The sequence below is a fragment of the Schistocerca gregaria genome, chromosome 3 (assembly GCF_023897955.1).
Source record: "Schistocerca gregaria isolate iqSchGreg1 chromosome 3, iqSchGreg1.2, whole genome shotgun sequence".
In the NCBI taxonomy this organism is placed as follows: Eukaryota; Metazoa; Arthropoda; class Insecta; order Orthoptera; family Acrididae; genus Schistocerca; species Schistocerca gregaria.
Genome location: NC_064922.1, coordinates 906,714,450 through 906,735,277, shown reverse-complemented (window position 1 = coordinate 906,735,277; position 20,828 = coordinate 906,714,450). Strand labels below are relative to the sequence as shown.

The window sequence follows — 20,828 nt, the reverse complement described above, 5'->3', positions numbered from 1 at the left end:
AATTAATTTTAATAAAACAACTCATTATAAAGTTAACAACAAATCACAGAACAGGGTACTCTTCTTATAAGAACAGCTTTTTTTTTCAAAATGAAGTTATTTTTCTTCCTTCAAATTAGGAATAACAAAATTAGAAGTTTACACATTAAATGGTACAACACATTTTGCTTTAAGTAACGTGGTGTTATAACAAATCATGACTGCAGTGTAAGCAAATTATACTACATTACACTGAATCAATTCCCGAAATTCTAAATGTATCATACGATAAAATTAAGCCAAGTGTTGGAGTATCATTCAAGTTTCAGAGAGGGAATAAAATTAAAGTAATACAAAGTTATTTAGAAATGTGCTAAAGTAAACATGTGCATTGATAGTATTTCAACTCCACGATTGTCCTAATTTCTTCAAACACTAGAAACAACTTTCTTCTATAGCTGTCATATTATTGATTATAGCTTTTGATACGACAACTTCTTGTATGAGGCAGCTTTTCCAAAATGGTATAACTTCACCTCCAAAAAATAAGATCATGACAATAACTGCAACCAGTTTTTTCACTTCTAAAACTATGTCTTTAAAAAAGGATCTAAGAAAACTAATGCGCACTGCTTATTGTTACTAATAAAGGATATTTCTGAGAAATTTCTACCTAGATTCCCTACATATGAACAGTGAAAGACAAGTATACACCTAAAAAGAAGGCACCTTTCAGAGTCAGTCAGAAAAATCTGTAAACCTTACTTCAAGTGCAGAAATTCTGCTTTATAGTTAGACTGATTCTTCTCACATGCAGTGTGCATTTCAGTAAATAATACACTACTTTATGTAGGAATAATAATGAGCACAGACAATGATGAAATCTTCTCGAATAATCTATTAACAGTGAGGTAAGAGGATAAAGGAGTCTTACCTCGACTTGTGGCTGGACTTCCTGCCACTTTGCATGCTGCATACAAACAAAATACTCTCAATCAACAAAGTAAGTCTGAATTCAGTCTCACCCTGCCTAAAGTAGGCAATTTTTCCACCACCAAGTTCTCAGTTTCCACCAGGAACTACGCATGCTAGAAGTGTGTGTGGAAAAAACCCATTGGAAGAGCTGCAAATTCAGCTCTTCTGATAAAATATGTAAACCAGTACAAAATATATCTAGCCTGTGATCACTGCTCCTTCCGTCTCACTCTTTACATGTATGATTAAAATATCAAACCACCTGAGATTTTACTTTGTTAGCAATTGTTTTATAAAGTAATGTTTAAAACTTTATCGGCGATCACAATTTTCATGTTATGGAACTAGAAAGACTTAACACCGTACAAACTATACAATAATTTAATAACGAGAACCAAACTCGAACACAAACATCTCTATGTTCCCAAACTATATTAGAAACCAGAAAGAAATTTTTTGGTGTACTAACAAGCTAGCACGAATTCTCTCCAAGATCAACAGCATGATGCCATTTAACATTCTCTATACATTTATACTGGAAAAACAGACAAGGAAGTTTTATTTGAAGTGTGCACTGTGTTATGTCATCAGCTGGTGAAGGATTCAAAACTATCACATCTGTGATGAGTTTCCATTTCCAAACAGTTCGAACAATTTCAATTTTGAACAGTTTGAGAACGCTCAACTCATCAGATGTTCAGTTCAAGTTGATTCATGAAAGAAAGTTTGCAGTTCCAGCATGGGGCAGTAGCTTCCACACACGCTCATACGCAATCCCGCGGAAACCGAGTCATCACAAAGAATTTTGTACTCACGATGGAGGAAACAATCATATTTGAAGCAGCGACGGCAAAACAGCGTGTGAAATGAGTGCATTGTCTGTTCACGTGGTACAGACTCCGCATTTGGTCCATCAATATTTGGAGTGCACTCTGGAGGAAGGGCATTTGGATCAAGTCGTTCCGTGAGTTCAATGTACCTGGAAGCATCATATAACCACAGTTAACAACAAAACACTGCATAATAACCAATATCAAGTCCAGAAACTAATAAAAAACTACATATTGAAATTTGTTGTTAATAATGTAGGAAAAGATAGATCACTACTTATTGTAAGGAAGAAATGTTAAGTTGCAGAGAGGCACAATTAAAAGACACTTCTACAAAGATTTTGCTAGAGTCTTCATCAGCAAAAAGAGAAACACAGACCATTCTTGCCTGATCTGCTGGAGTTGGCTGTCAAGTGTGTGAGGTGTGCCTGCTTGTGTGTATGAACAGTGTGTTTCTGTTTCTCTTTTGCTGATGAAGGCTGTGGCCGAAACTTTTTTGTAAGTGCCTTTCAATTGGACCTATCTGTAACTTAATGTGTCTTCTTTAAGGTAAGTCACAATCTAGCTCCCCCTACATTGTTGATATTCCTATGTGGATTTTCCATTGTTTGAAAATTATTATCAGGCACAGAAACAAGGTGTGATCGAAGAGTAACGGGAATTTTTATTGTTCTTCAAGAATTTTTATTTATTGAACATCAACTTTGTTCCCTTCAAAGTAACCACCCCCAACCTCCACCCTCCAGATAACATACACTTGTGCCAGCACCTCTCTCATCTTGGAAGCATTTCTGGAACTCACTTTTTGTTATGGTGCTCAGCTCCTTCAGTGATTCTGTTTTTATGGTGATACAGCAGTTTTCTGGAAACATTTTCTGTCTTCTTACACATTATCGTCAGTAACTGATGTGCTAGGGCATCTAAGGTGGTTGTCATTTTCAATGTCTTCCCAACCCTCTCTGAACTTTTTATACCTCTTGTAAACTCTTGTCTTAATCACAGTAGATTTGCCTAGAGCCACACTCAACATTTTGAATGCAGTGCTGCACTTCATTTCATTTTCCAAGCAAAATTTAATACAAATGTTTGACCCAGCTTTTTTGAAAGTAAAAATCTGCCAAGCACTCAAAAACATGTTTAACCATATTGACTGTCAACAAGAATAAAACATTCAAAACAGCTGACAATGCATACATAACACCAGGAACACATGTACCAACATTTTTCTTTTCTTTTTTTTAAATTGGCAGTATACTGCCAGCGAAATTTAAAAAAATTCCCATTACTTTTTGATCACACCTTGTATCTGCCAAAGATTATTACATTTGGCAATTTAAGTAAATATGCAAACAATATGTATAATGTGCAAATTATGTTTTTATACACTACTGGCCATTAAACACCACGAAGATGCCGTGCTACAGATGCGAAATTTAGGAAGAAGATGCTGTGATATGCAAATGATTAACTTTTCTGAGTATTCACACAAGGTTAGCACCGGTGGCGACACCTACAATGTGCTGACACGAGGAAAGTTCCCATTCGATTTCTCATACACAAACAGCAGTTGACCAGCATTGCCTGGTGAAATATGGTTGTGGTGCCTCGTGTAAGCAGGAGAAATGCGTACCATCACATTTCCGACTTAGATAAAGCTTGGATTGTAGCCTATCACGATTGCAGTTTATCATATCACGACATTGCTGCTCACATTGGTCGAGATCCAATGACTGTTAGCAGCATATGGAATCGGTGGGTTCAGGAGGGTAATACGGAACGCCATGTTGGATCCCAAAGGCCTCGTATCACTAGCAGTCGAGATGACATGCATCTTATCCGCATGGCTGTAATGGATCGTGCAGCCACGTTTCAATCCCTGAGATGACAGATGGGGACGTTTGCAAGACAGCAACCATCTGCGCGAACAGTTCGACAAAGTTTGCAGCAGCATGGACTATCAGCTCGGAGACCATGGCTGCAGTTACCCTTGACGCTGCATCACAGGAGTGCCTGCAATGGTATACTCAACGATGAACCTGGCTGCACGAATGACAAAACGTCATTTTTTCGGGTGAATCCAGGTTCTGTTTACAGCATCATGATAGTCGCATCCGTGTTTGGTGACATCGCGGTGAACGCACATTGGAAGCGTGTATTTGTCATCGCCATACTGGTGTATCACCCGGCGTAATGGTACAGGATGCCATTGGTTACACGTCTCGGTCACCTCTTGTTCGCATTGATGGCACTTTGAACAGTGGACGTTACATTTCAGATGTGTTATGACCCGTGGCTCTACCCTTCATTCGATCCCTGCGAAACCCTACCTTTCAGCAGGATAATGCACGACCGCATGTTGCAGGTCCTGTACGGGCCTTTCTGGATACAGAAAATGTTGTACTGCTGCCCTGACCAGCACATTCTCCAGATCTCTCACCAATTGAAAACATCTGGTCAATGGTGGGCGAGCAACTGGCTAGTCACAATACACCAGGCACTACTCTTGATGAACTGGGGTATCATGTTGAAGCAGCTGTACCTGTACACACCATCCAAGCTCTGTTTGACTCAATGCCCAGGCATATCAAGGCCGTTATTACGGCCACAGGTGGTTGTTCTGGGTACTGATTTCTCAGGATCTATGCACCCAAATTGCTTGAAGATGTAATCACATGTCAGTTCTAGTATAATATATTTGTCCAATGAATACCCGTTTATCATCTGCATTTCTTCTTGGTGTAGCAATTTTAATGGCCAGTAGTGTATAAGAATTTTTCTGCCGGTGGATTTTTTTTTCCTTTGCATCAGTTACCTTTAAGCACACAGCAGACTGCTGAAGCAAGCCTATCAAACAAAGAAATGGAGTGAGTGATGTGTGAGAGATTGAATATCAGCAAAAAAAGTGAAAATTCTGTTTCGAAAATATGTTAAAAGTCACAAGCAGAAATATGAACTGGCCAGTGCTAACCTTCTAGAGGTACCTCTCAGTACTGTTGACAACAATAACATTAAAACAGTTAACAGCACTCCTATCTTTTGATACCTTAAAGTTCTTTCTTTAATTAGGGGCTGGTTGGAAGAGGATGGTCGGATGTGGGAAGGAAGGGTGGAAAAAGAGGGAGAGATAAGGAGGCCACCCTGAACCTACATCAAGGAAATACATTATGGAACAATGGAATAGAAGCCTCTATATCATGCATGATGATAGTAGACACATGTATGATGTGAGAGTATGCATTGAAAGATAGTACTAGGTCTGGTGAGAGATGATAGATTGTGCAATCGTCACACGTAAAGGCCCAATTTGACAAGCTGACCACACAAAGGCCCACAATTATTCGTCTTTCAAGCTCTATCTTGTGTTGGTGACAACACTAACATACAGTTGTGACCTATGCTGCAATTAAAATCACTTTGTGATTAATGTTTAGAGAGTCAAGTGATAGGGGACAGCAGCCTGCCAACTGTCATTCTCCCCTGAGTATACATGTTCACTGTGTTACAGGTTTTTCTCACCGATGCTTCACTGAAATTTTGCTGTTTTCTTTCTTAAAAAGTAAGTCATTCTTACTTAAATGTGGTCCAATGTCACTCACTTTTCCCTGAGTTCATCTGGCTGCCCTTTATCAGGAAACATGGCAGAAATAGCCTGGAAGATAACCATTGCTGGGAATGCCTTTGGTTGTTTATCTGCAGAACGTCGCTCGGGACCTGTGCCATTGCTATTTGACGAGTTGAATCCACTACTATGACGGTTGTTGTTCCCACTGCTATTATTGTGAGCACTTCCGCCATTCACCGAAGCACGGCTGCCTTTGTCCTTTGTTTCTTTCTCTGCATGTTTATCACCAGCAGCTTCATCCTGGAAAATGGGGACAATGCTGACAATCATACTAGATATATTAAGAAAACAAAAACAAATAATTCTGAAAAAGACTAATCATACATTCCTCTCCATTTTTTTCTAATTTCTGTTTGCTTTATTTTGCTGTTTAACATGGCATGTGGTCAAAAGACTCAGACATCCCATTTACACAGCTTTGAAAATAATTTTTTTCTTGAGCTAGTACATAGTTTGGCAGGTGGACGGGGGTGTCTAGGAATGTGGGAGGGAGGTGTGGCAGTTGCATGGGTTATGCATGTGAGGTGCAGGTGCGAGAGCCATAGGAGAGAGGTGCATGATGAAGTGAGATCGAAATGTGAATTGGGAGGTGGTGATAGGATGGAGGGAAGATAAATTGTCAGGTGGAGTGAGTGGGGACAGTGGGTTAACAGAAACTGAGGCCAGGACGGTTACGGGAACAAATGATGTGTTGCAAGGATAACTCCGACCTGTATAATTCGAGAAAACCACCCACCGTTCCTCACACGTAGCTCCCGTCAGAATTTTATGTTTTTACTTTTTCTTTCCCATTCGTGTTTACTTTTTGTTTCCCATTTGTAACAAAAACTTATGCATGATCATATATCCTAATACCCTCAGTACAATTTCTTTAGTCCTTTTCATTCGCCAAATTGTCCTCCAGTTCCTTTTACAACCACCTAAAGCTTTCATTCGAGCATTTCTCATTTTTCCTATAACCATCTCAATCCAAAAGGGACCATGCTCTATCTATCTATCTATGTCAGTTCAGAAAAGTATCCCTTTCTCTAGCTAAATCCAAGTATCACATCCTGTTTCCCAAATGCTGCCTGGCCATGGAGTCCCTCTGAATGACATAACCATAAATATTCCATTTTCTGGTTTCCACGACTTCTTTCACAATGTTCTTCACCTTCTTAAATTCCACCAAACCCTATATCTCACAAACCTGGTACTGCAGAAACACAACTCCATGGCACAGGCACCTAGCATCACCTCTGTTTCCTCTGTAAAATAATGCTTCTGTGTAATCCTACTATATAGCTCATCTCCTAAATTGAAAATCTTGCCCACCAACACTTGGAAGAGCATTCCAGACAGCACCTCCATGCACTCCTGCCTTGGGCAACCACTATTCATCAACATCTATCCTAACCACAGTGGACTCTCTTGGTAACACTTCACAGAGAACAGACCCTGCCTAAGTGATCTATTCAATTTAAACATCTTCCGAAGCTCCCTCCCAACATTCTGCACAATTCAGAAACCAAAACACTGTTGTTAACCTTTTCACCAAAAACTTCAATCCCACAGAAGTTTGAAATCTATCCAAAGGCCTCACGTTCGTTCAGCTCCAGACTCAAGATTAACTATTTTGGACTTATCAAAGACCTACTCTCCTTTTCCTGACCCCAAAGTGGAAACACTTTTTTGCCGTCAGTCCCTCCAACCAAGGCCAACTTAACCCCCACTTTACACCACCATCAAACCATGACCAAACCGCATTCCCACCTAACCATCCCCTTGTCACCTTTTAAAAATTCCTTACCTCCAACTTCGCCTCGCCATTCTTCCCTAGGTCCCTTCCTATGACCACTAAACTTTCATCCACATACAACCTTAAAACAGACCCTGACCTTATCATCCTCCCTGGGGACAAAGGCTCCAATCCTGTTGTGATGAATCGCAGAGACTACCTGATGGAAAGCATCTGCCAACTGTCTGGCTCCTCTATCTACAAGCTCTACCACAGAGATCCCATCCCAGAAGTCCAACATAACCTCTAATCCCTACTGAAATCAATAGGCCTATTCCAGAACATCTCGCTTGAGTCCATGTCCGTCCTCACCTCGATGACACCCCCCAACTCTCCTACATGTTTCCAAAAATCAACAAACCCAACAATCCCAGATGCCCCATTGCAGTTGGTTATTGTGCTCCTATTTAAAGAATTTCAGCTCTTGTTGAGCAACATCTCCAACCAATTGCATGAAACCTACTCTCCCAAATCAAAGATACTAACCAGTTCCTTCTGCAACTCTCTGCCGTACCTATCACTTTACCTACCAAATCCCTAATCTCACTGTTGATGCCACCACCCCATACACCATCCTCTATAATGCACATGGCCTTGTCACTGCCAAATACTACCTCTCCCAACTTACCAATTGTATCCTCACATGCAACAACTTCTCCTTTGAGAGAAAATTATATAACCAAATTCACCACACAGCCATGAGCACCCACATGGTGCTGCTGTTTGCCAAGCTTTTTATGGGCTACCTAGAGGATACCATTCTAACCACCCCAACCTCTGTCTGGTTCAGGTTCACAGATGATACCTTCATGATAAGAATCAAGGCCAAGACACACTATCCTCATTCCCCCACTGCCTCAACACCTCCTCTCTGATCCAAGTCACCTAGTCCTCTTCAACTCAATATGCCAAACTCACTAACCGCTTACCGGATCTGCATTTTGACAGCTGTCTTTCCTCCCACATAGCCTCCCAGCCATCGATGGTATATCTGCAATGATGAGAACTCCCTTAGCCGGTATGCTGAAGGTTTCAAAAGGGCCTTCACTCTCTCTCACTCTCTCACACACACACACACACACACACACACACACACACACACACACACACACACACACAGAGAGAGAGAGAGAGAGAGAGAGAGAGAGAGAGAGAGAGAGAGAGAGAGAGAGAGAGAGAGAGAGCTTTAAACCAAAAACTAAAAAGAATTCTTTCCAAGACGAAAGGTCAAAACAAAATTGAGAATCACTCCCCACTCAGCCAAAGAGTGTACAAGGTATCACGAATGAAATGCCATAATATCTCACGATTACATACGAAAAGCAATTAAAAACTCATCCTATGCAATATTCCCACTGCCCACCGTCATCAGTTTTAGTTTATGTGAGGAGTAATAGGCTATTGTTTGCCAGTCAGAAGTGCCTTAATACCAAAAAGCTAAATTATTCTCTTCTACACTCGTCTTATGTCTTGCAGAGTTTAAAAGGATCCGGCTATTACATGGTACAAGTGACTAATATGCAGTAAACGGAATTTATTCACATCTTAAAAGAATGCTCCCTTTTTACAGTCCCTTACAATATGCTCCCTTCACTATCATGACCAATTGCATAATGTGATTTTGTTTCCACTTCTATGGCAAAACCTCAGTGCTGTGATAGTTCTATGGTGTTACAGTTTTCAGGCCGTACTGACAACAGTACAGGAACTAGATTTCAATTACATGAGTTGATGGACACAAAGGGAGGCAGTAGTTGACAAAGGACTGTACAAGATTTGAAGCCTATCCCCCAAGTTATTCACTCGCTACACTGAGCAAGCAGTAAAGGACACCAAAGAGAATTTTGGAAAGGGAATTGAAGTTCAGAGAGAAGAAATATAAGGGGTGATCAAAGTTTCCATTCAAAGGCCGTACAGTCCTGAGTCAGTATGCCAATCAGGCAAAATCGCTGTGAGCAATGCGGCAATCATCCCACAAATGCATCAGGTTGAAGATACCCATTTGGTAAAACAATGTGTCTTGCTGCATGAAGAAGTCCATAACTGTCTGCAGCACATCCTTGTCCATCAAGAATTGTCATCCCTTAAAAGCCTTATTTCAAGGGACCGAAGATGTGATAATTGCATGGTTAGAGATTTGGACTGTAAGATGAGTGCTTGAGTGTCTCCTATTTGAGTTTGCATAACTTTTGTGTTACAATATTTGCAATATGGGGACATGCATTATAATGAAGCAGCAGCAGCAGCATCCCCTGTCTTAGTTTTCCTGGACATCTCTCCCTAATTTTAGACTTGCTGCCCCATATACTTTCTTCACTCTCCAATGGATGTCTACCAGTGTTTGTCCTTCGGCAGCCAAGAAAAGAATAATAGTATTTTGTTCCTGTTCGGACGTATTTTGTAATACTGTCACCATAGTTCATGTTTCCACATTTACTGCACACCTCAGAAAGACATGAATACCACACTAATCCCTTGACTACACATTGGTGTTTATATACCTGCATCGGTGTTGAATTATGTTGCATATACACAGCACCAAGGCCCTTAAATGGAAACTTTCTGATCACCTAAAAACTATGTTCTACCAATGACATTGTAATTCTGCCAGAGACTGCACTGGACTTGTAAGAACAGTTCAATTGAATGGATAGTCTTTAAAGGAGGTTATAAGGTTAAAAAAAGGTGTATGTGTGGGGGGGGGGAGGGGGGGAAAGGTTGTTTGGGGGAAGAGACCAAACAGCGAGGTCATCGGTCTCATCGGATTTGGGAAGGAAGTCGGCCGTGCCCTTTCAGAGGAACCATCCCAGCATTTGCCTGGACTGATTTAGGAAAATCACGGAAAACCTAAATCAGGATGTCCGGACGTGGGATTGAACCGTCGTACTCACGAATGCGAGTCCAGTGTGCTACCACTGCGGCACCTCGCTCGGTAGGGGGGGGGGGGGGGGGGGGGGTAATGGAGTGTAGTTTAATTACCTCAGGTGATGCTGTGGAAATTAGATAGAAAAATGATGCACAAGAAGTAGTTTTGCTGTTTGGGCAACATAAATGGCAATGAGAAGAAGAGAGAACAATCTTTTAAAATGTGGTGTTACAGGAGAATGTTGAAGATTGGATTGGTGGGTTGGCATACCTAATGAAGAGGTACTGAATTAAGTTATGGAAAACATAAATGTATGGCACAACTTGACTAGAAGAAAGGGATGGGTGACAGAACACACACATTGTCAATTTGGTAATGGAAGGAAGTGTGGAAGGTCAAAATTGTAAAGAGTGACCACATCTAGACTACAGTGAGCAGGTTCAAAGAAATGGAGATTGTAGTAGTTATGTTGAGATGAAGAGGCTTGCACAGGATTAACTAGTACGAAAAGAAGCAACAAACCAGTCTTCAGACTGAAGATGATGATGACCACTACCACTACCACCAACAATAACAACAACATATAGCAGCCTTTTGCATTTTGTGGTTGAAAGAGCAACCACCTGTCACAGATCTCCTCTTATCATGTTAAGTACAAGGGGACAGATGAAGTATGTACACTTTTGGTCCGTTCACTCATCATCAGACACCAAAGGCAACACCTTGTTGATGCAGCCAACCTTCTATGTCCCTCGCCATCTGTATCATTTGATGGTAATTGCTACAACTCATTCCACTGACAATACTTTATAAAATGAGTGTTTTGAGTCCGCCTCTTGATATGTTCCCCACGATTTTTTTCCTTGCAATATGGTTTCCATAAAGCTGATATATGATCAGGTATCCAATTAATTAAGTTTTGTTCTCTGTATCACATTAAACAATGTCCTCTTCTCTTTAATTGCTTTTAGTATTTGTCCATTAGATTTCCAAGTTTAGATGTTGTTGTGAGTAAAGGATAACAGCATGGGAGTTTGTAAATGAACTTTAAATGAAAAATGAACTCTTAATAAATGAACAATGATATGCACATCTTCACAGTAAAACAAAAGTCAATTAACATGAATAAATTTTGCTGGAAAGAACGATGAACTCGCCTTCACTGCTGGCCAAGTTCTCACTGCTGCTATTGTAGTCATCTATGTGGATCAGCAACTAAGTTTGCGCACATGGCTCACTGAATTCCTCCAGATACTTTCATGAACACTTTCCAGAACAGAGTGACACAACTGTAAAGTATCATTTATCTTAACATTGTCATTCTCTTTTCTAACTTGTTCTTGACAAAAGCCAAAATAACTTTAATAGCGCTGAATTTGCAGTGTGACAAAAGAAATATCTGAAGTTTAAATACACTTTCCAAAAGGTCTTCGTGAGACCTGAAATGCAGTCGAAGTGTGTTCAGTCAAGCCCACTTCAGTAAATTCCCCATATATAACAACAACTGCAGATCTGTTAGGTAATTTTGTGAGAACACACCCAAACTACTCTTTGACGTGCCTGGAATTCATCTCAGAACGATAATTTACACCTACCTTTCGCCCAATAAAAAATAAGCCAGCATTTCACATTAGCCCATCTTCGTTCCCAATGTGGCACATTATAATACCTTTTCCAGAATGGACTGGTGCGTGAATGCTTCCTTTCCAGCCATTCTAGTCTCAAACACTGCCTCTGTGGTAATCTGATGCTTATGGTATTTTTCGTTCCTGCTATTAAAAATTTCTGAAATGATGTGCAGCATACCAACTACCACCAGAGTAATAAGTATTCCATCCAGTTTATTGCAAGTGTCTTATTTGCCACAAGAACTGTTCTTCTTTTTTTCCTGCTTACAGTGTTTTCCATCAGAACAGGCGGGATGAAAGGGGATAGTGGTCAACTGTTTGAAACCGTTACAGTGGCAGAACACCTGGAACTCCAATGACATAAATTTAGAGTTCTTTATCTGACACCAGGATGCACGGCACTCTCTCGCTGGCAAATATCAAGAGGGCTCAGTTGGTAGCAGGGCTGGTAGTAGATAGCATCCCTGCCGCATAAGTGAAATTAGAGATGGCATCCACCACCAGCAAACCCTTAGTTACCTCAAAAGGCCTACCAAAATCAATGTAGCCCTTCCTCGAGGGCCATCAGGGCATGGCCATGGCAAGAAACATTACACAGGAACCACGCGATTGATGGAGCAGGCACAACATACAACAGGAGTGGAACACATGTTCAATGTCAGTATCGGTGCCATACCAATATCAATGCTGCAGGACCAATGCCTTCATGTGTCACATGCCAATGTGAAGCACGAAGGAGCTTGAGGATGCACAGCCAAAGTGAGGGCAGAATGACAATCTGGCATTCAAGTCCTTTGTGGTCAACATTAAGAGGCCCTTCATGGCACTGAGCTGATAGGGCAACACGAAATAAATTGGAAAGGTCAGGTCGGCCTAGCTGGAAAGATAGTCTGGCCATTCATTCTGCACCACAGATAAAATTTGGGCTAAACAGACAGCTTCCTGGTGACTGAATTCTGTTGGGGTGAAAGGGAGGCAGGAGGGGGCCTCTGCATTGGTGTGTTAGGCATCTTTTCAGGAGCATGGAACAATGCCCAAATAACAAACTGAAGGGTTGGTGGTCTGTCAATAGGTGAAATTTTTGCCATACAAATACAATAGGAATTTCTTGACCCCACAAATGATTGCTAAAGCCGCCTCCTCAGTTTGTGGCTAGTTGAGCAGCATCGCAATCAACATTTTGGAGGAGAAGGCATTTGGCCGTTCAGAACCAACCTAAATTGACAGGACAAAACCATAGTAATGCCATACTGGGATGCGTTCACTGTGAGCACTGGAAGTGTCAACAGTAGACCTGGTTTCATCTTGACACTGTCCTTAAGGTAACCAACCACAAAAATTTGATGTCCTTCTTGTGCAGATGATTCAAGGAGTATACAATTTGCACCACTAGGAGAATAAAACTTGGCATAGTATGTTATTTTACCCAGGAATGATTGCAACTGTTTAAGATTAGTAGAGATCGTCATATCAGTGATCATGTTGACACTGTTGCACCTATGCAATGACAAAGAATGTGCCCCAGGTATTTGACATTAGGGGTGAAGAAACTGCACTTTTTCACCTGGCAGTGGAAGCCATTTTCATGAAGCAGTTTGAAAAGGGAGTCAAGGCTCCTGTCCAGCAACCATTCTGCGTAATAGTGTCCATGTTGTTTATGACACTAACTACACTGCAGCCTAACAACAAGGTACCTCTGATGATCATAGTACCCATTTAACAGGACACAGGGATAATGAAAGATAAAGCAGTAGGGTCCAAGAGTGATTACAACTTCTGTACCACTTTGCACAGCTAGAAGATAAGAGGGAAGCACTTTGCTGCCTACCAAAAATGCTATTAGCAAAACAGGGCAGATCAAAATGAACACAGTAAACTTCCTGCTCTCTATAGACTCGTTAAAGGTAGAGAATGGCAGTGGGGGTGCAGGAGTGACTACCAACTGCGCCAAAAACAAGACAGGCCCGAAAGCAACATGGAGTTCTTGTTGTTACTGCCATTGCCCCTGGCAGTGGTGCTCTTCCACTAACAGCTGTTGTTGATCTTTTCCTCTTGAGCTGCAAACAGTTGCTGTTATTGTTGGAAACGTTGGAGTCAAAGTTCCAAAAACTTGAGAAACGTAACACCAGCACTAGATGCAAACGTGTCCCCGAAAATACAATAGGGTAAGACCTCACACCACTATTTTGTCGACTCCTGTTATGTATGCATAATATGTAACAAAGACAAGTCCTCAAAAGTAGAGTGCTGAATGAAAGCCAATAATGGGAACAAGAAAATCCCAGTACAAAGCAGGATTTAATCCAGTAAGTAGAGCAGTTGACTGGTAGCAGGTTATGCAATGGACTGTAAAAGACTTAACCACACTAGCTGTCTCGCCCCATTACTGCGAGCTGCTTGGCCCACATTACATTACATTGTTTGTTTGTTCCTCGCATGCCCCTGGTGGTGATCATCCACCACAATGTGTAGCACCTCTGAACTGCAATCAATATCAGCCACTGGTGAGGATATTCATTGATGAGCCAGTAGTTGGTCGACAATCATCTGATGGTAGAGACAGGGTATGGATAAGGCCTGCAGGTGGTATTCTCCTCACACATTATAATGCAGGACTTCTTCTCATGATGGTTCTATGATGGTGTGGGCAGGAATCAGCATGACTGTGTGAACCGATTTGTTCATTATGTAGCATGGGAGCCTTACAACACATTGATATTTGGATACATTTTGGAGCATGTTGTGCCTTCCAGTCCATTTACTGAAGTTGGGTTTACAAAAATGCACGACAATGCTTGCCTACATGTAGCAGAATTTTGCATGGATTCTTGGATGAAGTGGAGATTCACACTATGGCTTGGCCAGCTCAAAGCCTTGATTTAAACCCACTGAACATGTAAGGGAGCAGATGCGAAAAGGCCTGTCGGGGGCCTTCCTTAAAGAATGGAAGATGATTCCTCAAGACACATTGCACTATTAATCACGAACATACCTGAAATATTGGATGCTGTGATTGATATGAGAGGAGGTAATATTTTGTGAAGTGTGAAATACAGAAAATCAAAACAAAGGTGTGTTACTTCCATGTGCTTCCTCAAAATTTGCTTGAAATGTGAATTTATTCATGTTACTTTTGCAACTCTGACTTAATTTGTTTATAATAGTCTTTCTTCGTTGTTGGACATTTAGATAGGACCATACCACAATATTTTATTGTAAAATACTAAATTAGTACTATAAAATGACTGAAATTTAAATTAAAAAATATAAAATAAATTTAAAAAAAATCAAAGTGTTGTATTTTTCGTGCCTGTCAGTGCAGACAACTTTCCAACAAATGTTGAAAACTAACATCATAATTTTAAAAAAAACTCAAAATGAAATAATTTCAATTAGAACTAAATGAAGAAAGAGCTACTTAACAAAGAAGTATTATATGAGAGTCAGTACTAGGAGCCATAGCCACTCTAAAGAGCATAAACCATAGCCAGACAAAATGCTTCCTAGAAAGTTACCCCTCATAAATATGAGAGCACCATATACTTGTTTTTCACGAATACAAAATATGTAATTATCGCATGAAAGTAACATTGGGATTTGCCTTAGCAGAAGAAAAAATCTTACCTCTTTGGTCTGATACTGCATTAAAGCATTAACAAGCTCCACAAAAATTGTGTCGTCAATGAATCCTGATTCTCGATCGCCATGAACTTTTCCATCATAGTTTTTTATCAGCTCTTCAATAAATGTCCCATCTTGATCCAAAATCTCATCTCCCATGTAAGGAATATTATGCAAGACAGTTTCATCTTCCACCTGCAAAAGATCGAAATTGGCAATTTAACATAAGATGTGAGAATTCAATATGTGAATATTATATACATCAAAATACTGATACAACCCAATAAAAATTAAAAGGTATAATGGAAAAGGATAAATAAATAAATATACTTCATGACAATGAACAAAACTATCAGAAAACGACCTTCCGATTTCTGTGTTGTGAAGGTTTTTCCCATACTGAAATTAACATTTGAAAATGGTTATCAATTTTAGTAACAATTAAGTCCTGTTTTTTCCTCACTCAAATTCTGAACACTCAATACTGGTACTGTTCAGAGCAACTGAATTAATGGATTGTCTCCTTATGCATTTTATTTGTGCATTCATTGTTTCAGGACTATTTTTGTGATGTTTAATTATGTTTTCACATTTGCACCCCATATGTAGGTAAGCTATAACTGGCTGGGTAACCTGGATCTCAAGCTGGAAGATGCCTAGAAGAAACAACCTATAATTAGAACTAGGCCAATGAAGCACTGCACTGAAGCAATTCTCTGTCATCCTCTCTCTCTTAAGAGGTACCAATCAGCTGAAGTAGTGGAAAAATAATTCAGATGGCAAGAATATTTTTTGTGAAAGGTAGGCTAAAGGTCATGTTCCAAACTATGGTTTGTATTAAGGGAAGTTTGCAGGCAAAAATTGGAAAATTTTCACATTTTACAAAACATGCCCTATAATATGATGTACTCTTTCCTGCACAAAATAGTGCATAAATTGTCTTTGTGTGATGTTTAGAAGTATTTTATTTTTAATTTTGAAGTCTTACATGCATATCTGAGAGACCACCAAATTTCGGACAGCATCTGTTTTATATGAATATCTCGGAAACTACATTTTATAGAAGGCTGTGATTTTCATCTCTGACAGAAAACATGTGGCGCTTGATGTTAGTCACACTGCTATTTTGCAGTCGCTTGGCAATTGTTTGCTTGTTTTGATTGAAACAGTGACTTTCAACGTAATCTGGTGCAGTTTGACGTAATATAAACATACCTTGAAGTGCTAGTCTACTCAAGAAACTGAAGTTGGGTGGAAACCAACACACTAGATGTGTAAAACTGTGTGTTGTTCAAGAGTTGGAACCCACAAGCAGTGTAAAATCAAATAACCTTCATGTGCCACCAGAGAACGAGGGAGATGCGACCTCACCCAATGCAAGTAAAACTAAATTACATACACAATTTGAGGGACTAGGATTACTGCAGGACAATTTAGAAAATAGTACTTCTGGCCTGGGCTACGTTTTGTGTGATATGAACATTTTAATTCAGATGTTGTGTGATACATTGTGCTGTAATATTTGTGGCAGAAAAGTAATTATTGACGAAGATTTTTCTGCAAGAATAGGACTCTCTATGACAATAGTAATTATTTGCACTGGCTGTGACAGCAAAAAGTCATTTGTAATGTCAAATGAATGCAAGAATAATCTTTATGAGGTATTTGTTAGACTTTTCTATACCATGAGAGCTATCAGAAAAGGTCTTAGTGCAACTCAGTGCTTCTGTTCGGTTATGAATCTACCATCATCACCTACAAAAATTCAGAGTTATACTGAAGTCATAGGAGAATCTGTCCATTCCCTGCCAATGAAGGCTGCAGCAAATGAAGCTGTTGAAGTGAACGAAGGGAACATTGATATACCAGTTGCGTCTGATGGGACATGGCAAAAGCTTGGTCCCACACTGAAAAACTCAGTTGCCACAATCACAAGTGTAGACACAGGCAAGGTAATTGATTTTGAGGCACTTACAAAACATTCCTATAGCTCCTGTGACAAAAATGGAAAAAATGAACATGAAAACTACCAGAAAAATTATGAAGGAACTAGCAGAGGAACGGAAGCTGATGCCACAATGAAAATGCTTAGCAGATCACTGCAGGAAAGGGATGTATGCTACACTCAGTTCCTTGGGGATGGAAATTCTAAGGTGTATAAGTGTGTTGTTGAAGCAAATCCATATGAAAATATTGTGACAAAGAAATTAGAATGTGATGGGCATGTGCAAAAGAAGATGGGCAAACATCTCAGAAAATTAAAACAATCTCTTCGCACCACCACACTGTCTCATGGCAACCCACTTACAGGTCAGCTGACTGATAAAATAATAGATCAGCCCCACAAGTATCATGGACTGGCCATCAGAAATAACAGAAATGATTTAGAAAGTATGAGAAAAGCAGTCTGGGCCACATTCTTCCACAAACTTTCAAATGACAGAAAACCGACACGTGCACTCTGCTCCCTGGACCTGAATTGTGGTGTAAATTCTGGCCAGAAGGCTGAAGTTTCAGGAGTGTCTTTTGAACACAAGAACTCTATTCCTGAAGCTGTTACGGAAGCAATAAAATCAATTTATAGGGACCTAGCTCACCCAGACCTCCTCCGAAAGTGCCTACATGGGCGAACACAGAATCCTAATGTATCATTCAATGACAATAGCTGGACACGAGTGCCCAAAAATGTTTTTGTATGCCTCGATACTCTAAAATGGAGAATTAGTGATGCTATATTAACAATTAATGATGGAAATATGGAAACAAAAAGAGTTCTAAAACATCTTAACATCACTCCAGGCTACCATGTTTTACAGGGCTTGAAGTTATTGGAGAAGATAAGACTTGCCAGGGCACAACATGCAGCTCAGTTCACCACCAAAGAAGCAAGATCAATCAGATAAAGGAGCTTTTGGAGAAGGAAGCTGGCAAAGATGGTGATGCTGACTATGCTGTTGGCTGTTTTTGAGACTTAATTTAAAATTACAAGTAAATTTTTATCATTTTATACTTTAAATGTGATTTTCTCAAAATGACATTTTTTATGCTTTATGTTCCTTTATATCAAAACCTATTTGTGATAGCTATATGAAACTTTGGCACCTATTTCAGTATAATATATTGTACCTACTGAAGCACAACTACAGCAATAACTTGAATAGATGGCCATCTAGGGCATTATGTGTACAATTATTTCTAAAAAAAAAAAAAAAATGCATAACTGAAAATACATATATATCTCTCCTTTTGTACCTCATCTCTTAATTCTGGTTCAGTAGATATAAATAACACGGATAAGACAACTGTAAAAATTGTACAGTGTTATCATCTTTATCGGTTCCAGAGATAAAGGTACATGAAGTAGGCTAATTTAACATTACCCGCAGGCTAATTTAACATTGCCCGCATAGGCCCAGCAAACTCCCCTTAATACAAGAGGGGTACATAAAGCACAGTAAGATTCTTCAGTTTCGAGTTAATGCAATGACAACTGTAAGTGATCCACGTGCAAAAGCAGCAATAGTACTTTTCCAGAAATCCGATCAAGTAATACAAATATTCCAGCTTTGTGACATACATGCTGTGTCAATAACTTGAAAGTCTTCACATTGTACACTAATGAGCATTTATGTGAAATACTTACACAGCACACTGAACCATACATCAATAGGCTGAGAGATACGGCTCCTTATGCTCATGATTCACGACATATAATAGTGGTAGACGATAATATAAATTCTGTAGTGGCACCATTGTGTGAGGTACTGTTGTGTGACAGATGAGCATGGCATACAAATAGAGGAAGCAATTGATGCATTAAACCTCTATGTACTGAATAGGGTAGATGTCTAGGCATATTTAAAAACAGTGCTGGTACCACAGCCAACATTGACAGAACTCCTAACAAAATCAGTACACAGCTACAAAAATCAACTTCTGGAGAATCTTTCAGCATGATACAGGAAAAGGAGGAGATTAGTGTTAAATGTCCCATTGACAACACGGTCATTAGAGACGGAGCACAAGCTAGATTAGGGGGAGGGGGAAGGAAATTGAGCATGCCCTTTCATAGATCCTGGCATTTGCCTGAAGCGAATTAAGAACATAACAGAAAACGTAAGTCAGGATAGCTGGACGCAGATTTGGACTGTTCTCCTGAATGCGAATCCAGTGTGCTAATCACTGTGCCACCTTGCTCGGTTGCTACTGGAAGAGACCACACTGTGATGACACATTTGTTAGATCCTGGTTTACAATGGAGGAATATGGGACAGGAACACAATCACTTTCGATATAATTGTAAAAGACTTACTGAGAAAAATGAAGTGCAGAAATTGACCTTCAAATACTAGATGCTAACCAGAGCATAGACTACATGGCATAGACACTTACAATGATCTTGCAAAATGCACAAAATGTGGCCTTTCCAGTACAGAAAATCACAAGACATTGTGGCTTGCCTTGAAGTGCAGAGCTTACAAATTTGAAAAAAATGGTGTACAACTATGCAAATTTTATGAAAGAGCTTTACGACATGAGAAGAGAAAAGCTAGATTATTGTTATATAGATCTGTCAAAATCAAATACACAGCTATCATAGATACCACAAAGAAGGCATTGAGAACAATATGTTCCGAAGCAACTACAGCCTGATTAAAATTATTTGACAGCTGACATCGGCTGCAGCTTGGGTAAAGTTGACAAGGACTGAAGTGCTGTTCATGTTATGTGAAACAGTGTTGGAAGCAACTGCCATCAGGTATGGTAGAAACATCAGTTTGTTTTAAGAGACAAATGACTGAACTGTGGCAGGTGATGCTTCTGTAGTCCTGAACTTACTGTAATTTCCTAACCTAACCGCAACCTCATGATAAGCAACGCAGCTGAGAAAATGATGGTCAGCAACCTGCAGCAGACAAGTTAATCATGCTCACTTTGAAACTTCCTTGCAGATTAAAACTGTGTGCCGGACCAAGACTCGAATTCGGGACCTCTCCGGGCAAGTGCTCTACCAACTGAGCTACCAAAGCACGACTCATGCCCCGTCCTCACAGCCTTAATTCCGCCAGTATCTTCTACCTTCGAAACTTCACAGGAATTAAGGCTGTGACGGCGGAGTGTGAGTCGTGCTTGGGTACATCAGTTGGTAGAGCACTTGCCTGCAAAAGGCAAAAGGTCTCGAGTTCGAATCTCGGTCTGTCACACAGTTTCAATCTGCCAGGAAGTTTCGTATCAGCCCACACCCCACTACAGAGTCAAAATCTCATTCTGCATGCTCACTTTGTTCACGGTGATTAAAGTTGACATCTATGAGCTAAGTACAGACAGAAAAATTACAGTTTCAGCACTAAAAGCAAAGTGTAATTTCTTGTTTTCATTAGTTATCTGTAACTACCCCCACACTGGCTACATGTGCTGACACGATACCAACCAACGAGCAGTTCTAGTTGGCACTTGGTTGTATGTCACATATGACACAATCTCATCCCAAATGAAAACAGAACAATGGGGAAAAAAAAGAGCTAGTAAA

General features: G+C 40.1%; 1 protein-coding gene across 4 annotated transcripts in view; it reads right to left on the bottom strand.

Annotated features, from left to right (window-relative positions):
- LOC126355235 (histone-lysine N-methyltransferase E(z)) overlaps positions 1-20,828 on the bottom strand; it is a 90,446-nt gene that overhangs the window by 62,316 nt on the left and 7,302 nt on the right. For all 4 annotated transcript variants that reach the window (XM_050005512.1, XM_050005511.1, XM_050005514.1 and 1 more), the window contains exons 4-6: positions 15,302-15,493; positions 5,381-5,646; positions 1,770-1,933 (exon numbers count right to left, since the gene is read on the bottom strand). In XM_050005512.1, the coding sequence (XP_049861469.1) occupies positions 1,770-1,933; positions 5,381-5,646; positions 15,302-15,493 (622 nt within the window). The remainder of the gene's footprint in view (positions 1-1,769; positions 1,934-5,380; positions 5,647-15,301; positions 15,494-20,828) is intronic.